Source organism: Strongylocentrotus purpuratus, unplaced genomic scaffold (genome assembly GCF_000002235.5).
Source record: "Strongylocentrotus purpuratus isolate Spur 01 unplaced genomic scaffold, Spur_5.0 spur5_scaffold_13, whole genome shotgun sequence".
In the NCBI taxonomy this organism is placed as follows: Eukaryota; Metazoa; Echinodermata; class Echinoidea; order Camarodonta; family Strongylocentrotidae; genus Strongylocentrotus; species Strongylocentrotus purpuratus.
The window spans coordinates 29,910,115-29,916,114 of NW_022145598.1; the positions used below are offsets into that span (position 1 = coordinate 29,910,115).

Genomic DNA, 6,000 nt, shown 5'->3' on the forward strand with positions numbered 1-6,000 from the left:
CTAGGCCATGAAATAATACTTAAAAATATATGTTCAAAGTTGTCCATCCTCTCCCTTTCCAGAGTTCCTTCTTATCGATAGAGATGGAGGCCGGACGACTTGCGATCAAGCATGATCTGGGAGAAGGGGTCGGTATCCTCGTCTCTCAAACCAAGATCAATACTGGAGAATGGCATGCAGTCAGCATTAACAGGGTCAGGCAAATGAGTAAGTGGATGTGTAATAGAAGTAGTAATGTAGCAGATAGTAAAACATGACCAACATTAGTGTTACGTGTAGTATGTTAACACTTCCAAGTCATTGACTACATGCTCATGTAGATGAGAAGTCATAATCATTGAAAGGAATATACATTTGTATAATGATTAATCTGTACTCTTAAAAATAACATTGTATGTGTAGTTTGGCATCTTTATAATGGTTATATTCCAATGACCACAACCCCCCTCCATTTAACAATGTTTGCCATGTGATATAATTATTTTGGGGATAAACCCGCACAAGCAACTTTGCTTTTATTTTTCCTTCTCTGCATACTAGTTTATCTTCTTTAGTCATCATTTTCTCCTTATTCATTTACTTGTTTGTCTTTTTATGAAATTATTCCTTTGTATTTTATGATGTATTTTAATTTGTATTTGCATCGTCATGTGTGATATCCATCAACCTGTATTAGGGTTGCAACTGATCAATACCTCACTAATTTTCCTTTTTCCATAGACAACCTCTTCATCAATGGGGTCAGCGAGGGCATGGCCAAGTCACCAGGGTCGGAGGTCAATCTTCAGGTCACTGGGGTCGACTTTGTCCATGTTGGAGGTGTTCCATCAGAGTTTACAATATTGTAAGTCGATCTTTTCTTTTTTTCTTCATTTTCTGATGTTTATTATAATTTTTTTAATAATTGGAGGCAAGTGAATGTAAGCTGCAATTTATGATGCTTTTAGACAAAGAAGAAATGTTCTACATGTCCAATAATATAGGTTTTAAAGTAACATAAAACAAAATAAAAAAGAAGAAGAAAAAGAACCAAACAAACACCAGTGCATACCAGTGGGTGGGGGATTTCATAGCCAAGATGTCAAGAAGATTGAACTTCTGAGCTACTTCGCTCCAAAGAAAGTTTGCTATTTGTTGTGATTTAGAGTACAATTAAGTGCTTATGTTACAGACATACCGAGTATTAAGCTTAAGATAATTATCTCAGGCTAGGGACGATCAAGAATGTACAGTATGTTATATCCGAGTCTGATTGTATGCAATTTGTTAATAGTTTATCAGTATCCTAAACTTGTTTCCTTTTCTTTATTCAGCCGCAACGTGACCAGTCAGAAGTTCCGAGGATGCCTTCGCAAATTCTTCCTCTTCCGCTCAGGTTATCCCCTGGTCAATCCCGGCAGCTCGTTTGGGGTCACACATGGTTGTATTGAACAGGTTGGTAAACAAATCAATGCAGCTCCTATCTAGGACAGTGTTTTTGTTAGAGGCAAGGTGGTTTAGAATATCACAAAGTCACTAAAAGCTGATACAAGAGCATCATTCTTACATTTCCTGTTGATTTATCAGGTGGGCTGTATCTAATACAGACCACCTTATATTTTTGTTAAAATTGCCTTTATTTATTATTATTATTATTTATTTATTTTTCTTATTTTGACCCACTTTTTTGTTAGCAAGATAACTTTGTAATGGTTCAATCAAATGCTTTGATATTTGGCACACATATGTATAGGCATATGGACAAAACACGGTAAGGTTTTCAACCTTGACCTTGACTGATGACGTCATCTAGGCGCCATTTTGTGAAATTTTCTGAAAATCAACTCTTAATCATATCTTCATAACCAAAAGTTATTTCTCATTCATATTTATCATGATCAAGGTCAATATCAGTCCGGTTAATTTCAGGTCAAAAAACGCGCGCATGCGCGTACGTCCGCGCGTCAGTGCGCGCGCAAAAATTTTAAATGCTCAAAATCATCTCAAATTTTTTTTGCATACGTTTCAGGTCATTTTAAGCATTTTATAAAAAATCGCGCACACGCGCATGCGCGCGTTTTCGCGCGTAACACCATTACACAACATAGAGTCGCCATTTTTTTTCTTTCATGATATTTCTCATATTTTTCGAGGAATATGATACTCTGTTTATCTCTTCATGACCATTAATAACAAGATGAGCGTCGATTCAAGATAAATGTCCGTGCGCGCGAGCTCTTTTATTACATAGCATATATAGGCAAAAACATGCCTATACAAAATCCATTATAGCTCTTTGAAATGAACCGTGACCTTCAAATTTTTTTCATATTTAGATAGAGTATGAGTTGGAAATATGATTCCATGTCTCATTTGGCCATTAAGTGTATCGTGACATCATCATAATGGCCTTGGAACTCAAAATACGAATTTGCATATAATGACGTCAGCATATTTATGTAACATTGATTGTATCTCTGTAAATATTGATCGATTTTCTTCCAAATTTCGATATGATGTAGCTAAGACAATTCTCTACAAGCGCAGTAATAATCATTTTTCATTTTGATGACGTCATCATAGTGAAAATTTTGATTAAAGGCCTCATGTCAAAAACTTCATAATTTGCGTGTTATGCCTATAGAAGGTGAATTTAGTTCACGTTATGAATCTACATGATATTGTCTTTTAAAAATTTGTAAGCAGTATGTCGCTTATTTTTGCTCTATTTTGTCTCAAATGTTAGTTGACCAGCCCACCTATACTTGTTCCAAACAAGTATTATATGTCTAGTTTGTATTGGATCTTGAGGAGGAAGTATGCAAAATCCCGGGATTAAGAATTTTAAACCAGAGATCTTTCCTGTTTGTTACCCCCATAAACAAATAAAATAGAGACAGAACATTTCTTACCTGCCTTTCCACATTGCTGTACAAAAATTATTTGAGTTATTAAATAATTAAAGCCCCATCTTTCAAAATATATTTATGTGTATTAGATGTCCGTACTATTCAAATTGTTCCAAAGTAAAAAAAAATGAAAAAAAAACAAAAAACAAAACATACTAACACGGCATGCTATTTACCAAGTTATTGTTTGAATGCATGTGAAAATGTCACATAAGTAAAAATATCAAGTTCATTATAATTACATTTTATTTCTCTATTTTCAGACTCAGCGCCGTGTAGGCATGTCTGGTTATGGCTATGTGGCGTTTCCACCCATCCCTCTATCAAGGGAGACTGATATTACCGTGACCTTCACGACCTTGATGCCAAATGCTACCATTCTAGCAGCGGGGGAGGCCCAGGGAAGGAGACGGAGGGACGTGGATCCAGATGCAACTGATGTGAGAAATTGAAAATCTTGTATTTTAAAGTTGCTCATGCGTGGGTATATAGAGGGCAGCATACAGAAGTATGCACAGGAGCATTATACCTGTTGGCTCAGTGTTATGTAGTGATCGCCAAGTTGCCTACTTCACGAAAAACTCATGAACATCTTTAACACTGGTTGGTTCTAAGAAGGACTTTATAACGTGAATACAACACGTTGTTGTGTGAAGTGGTTTTTTGCAGGAAACATGAACATGTAGTCTGCTAAAATCTCATCCCAAGTTTCCTGAATCACATAATTTAGTCTTACTTGCAATACAATCAACTCTTCTTTCCAATTTATTTATACAGATCTTCTATGCTATTGGGCTGCTGAATGGACGTATCATCGTCCAGATTAACAACGGTCAAGGAAGATTGACCCTGAAGTCCAGGAGAGGGGACAGTCCATACAATGATGGTTCTGCTCACAATGTTGTCCTGGTCAAGAAAGATAAGAGGTAAGATTCAGTCATGGGATATTTTGTTTCTATCATCATCATCATCATCATCATCATCATCATCTTCATCATCATCATCACCAACATCATTATCACCATCATCATCATCATCATCTTTACCATCATCATCACTTTTATTTTAATCATCATCATCATCATTATTATTAGTATTATTACTATCATCATTATCGTCATCATAATCAGTATTATAACTATCATCATTATCATCATCATTGATATCATTATCATCATCATAATCTATTTCACCATCATCACAATCACCAATCATCATCATTATCATCATTAAATTTATCATTATCATAATCATTATCACTGTCTCTGTCATCGTCACCACCACCACCATCATCAACATTATTTTTAATATCATAAGTATATCCATATAACTATGATTGTAACTGTTGTAATCCTGTCACCTATCCAGGGTGAATCTGATCGTGGACGATCGTCGCGTTGATACGGGTCGTCTATCTGGTACAGAGCTCTACATCAATGCCATGTCACCCTTCTACATAGGATCAACGGGAAACCTCACGCTCAGTCCAGAGTTCTCTTCATTACCAAGCTTCTCAGGGTGTATCGAGAACCTCATTGTCATGAAAGAGTAAGTAATATGAAACTAAAATACTTTTGCATGAAATGTTTGTGAATATGACAAGTGGTTCATATTCACACAAGTTTTATTTATTTTTTCTTTATTGCAACCAAAACTTGGGGTTGGATTTCAAGTACAAATTAAAATACAAACAGATAGATAACAATGGTAGAAATAATGTACACAAGTCAAAGAAACTTCTTTAAAGTAACTGGATTATAATTGAAACAGCATTAGTGCTTATTTTAATTTGTGACAAAGTGAGAAGAAGGCTAGTCTGTTAGGTTACTTATGTGTTCCACTGAAGGTCGGAAAGTGAGTGAATGATATAAAATTAATCATTTCTATATATTGTAGACATGAACTAAGTTATGGTGTACTACAAGCTTTTCTCACTTGAAGTCAAATTGTTTTAAATCATTTACCTGGGTCTAAAAACATAAATTTGCTTTATACATTGAAAATGGCGATTTACTGTAGCTTGCTCTCTTATCAGCTAGAGCTTTTTTCCTTATGATCATGAAGAAGAGATTGAAACATGTCTTTCTTTTTTCTTTAATCAGATTGCTTGGATTTGAGAAAGCAGCCAGCTTTGAAAACGTAACGATTGGAATGTGTGGACCTCTAACAATACGTAAGTTGATTTTGAGACTATTGTGGCAGCATTATGCCTTTTGTGGTTAAAGAAGAGGTTTAGTCTGTTTGAATATTGTCAGCTGATAGATTAAAGGGCCTTGTATGAGTTAGTTAATTCCCTTTTTGCTTGAAGCAGACTATACAGCAGATATTCTGTGGTGACATTCTTTATTATAGTGCTAGGATATTTTAAAGACAACTATTTGTTTAAACAATTTTTGTATTTGTATACAATGTCATGCAGTGGTTTAGCAGAAATCTACTAATGGTGGGGGGGGGGGGGGGGTGGGTGGAGGCACTGGCATCAGTAAGGAGAGGAGGGGGGCATCAATCTTGCGAAACAGATTTTCTATTCATGTTTCCTTAAGCTTTCTCCTTTTGTTTTCTCCTCCCTTTTTAGTCACCATTCGATTGGAGGCAGGGCCTACCCCCATACCCTTCTGTAGCTACGCCCCTAATGTGATTAACCATCTATATCTCTCTTCCTCATTACAGCTCAGCCTGTGTTACCTACCACGCCCATACCACCGGAAGAGCTAGAGACGCTGTGCTACAACCCTGGGACTCCCTCCATGGCCAACACAGCTGGAAGGTTCGGTAGCGTAGCAGGCAGTCACCTGGCCTTTGAAATCGACCCTCAGGAAGTCGCAAAAGTGTAAGTCAAAAAATCTTCTGTACTCAATTTAAAAAAAAAATGTTGTTGTTGTTGCTTTTGAGGACATGCACCTTCTTGTGACTTTATTTTGGGCAAATCCAGGGCCCCGTCTTACAAAGAGTTGATATCAATCACAAAGTATTTGGGATTTATATCAATCGTAACTATGTACATAAGAGATAGGAGACTGCAAACTTGTGATCGATTGGAGGACTTGCGATTGATTTGGAACAATCGTAACTCTTTGTAAGACGGGGCCCTGGATACATTGCATTTTGTCCC

General features: G+C 36.4%; 1 protein-coding gene across 1 annotated transcript; it reads left to right on the top strand.

Annotated features, from left to right (window-relative positions):
• The first annotated feature begins 69 nt into the window (after positions 1 to 69).
• Positions 70 to 5,747, top strand: LOC105444391 (laminin subunit alpha-1-like). The gene is made up of 8 exons (XM_030983312.1): positions 70 to 207; positions 721 to 844; positions 1,314 to 1,434; positions 3,152 to 3,328; positions 3,666 to 3,814; positions 4,257 to 4,436; positions 4,991 to 5,061; positions 5,559 to 5,747. Exons 1-8 carry the CDS (start codon positions 84 to 86, stop codon positions 5,720 to 5,722), a joined length of 1,110 nt encoding a protein of 369 aa, XP_030839172.1. The 5' UTR covers positions 70 to 83; the 3' UTR covers positions 5,723 to 5,747.
• The last annotated feature ends 253 nt before the right edge of the window (positions 5,748 to 6,000 follow it).

Coding starts and splice junctions, on each gene's coding strand:
- LOC105444391 (XM_030983312.1), top strand. CDS start 84: ATGGAGGCCGGACGACTTGCGATCAAGCATGATCTGGGAGAAGGGGTC. Junction 3,815..4,256: donor CTGGTCAAGAAAGATAAGAG/GTAAGATTCAGT, acceptor TCACCTATCCAG/GGTGAATCTGATCGTGGACG. Junction 5,062..5,558: donor GTGTGGACCTCTAACAATAC/GTAAGTTGATTT, acceptor TCCTCATTACAG/CTCAGCCTGTGTTACCTACC.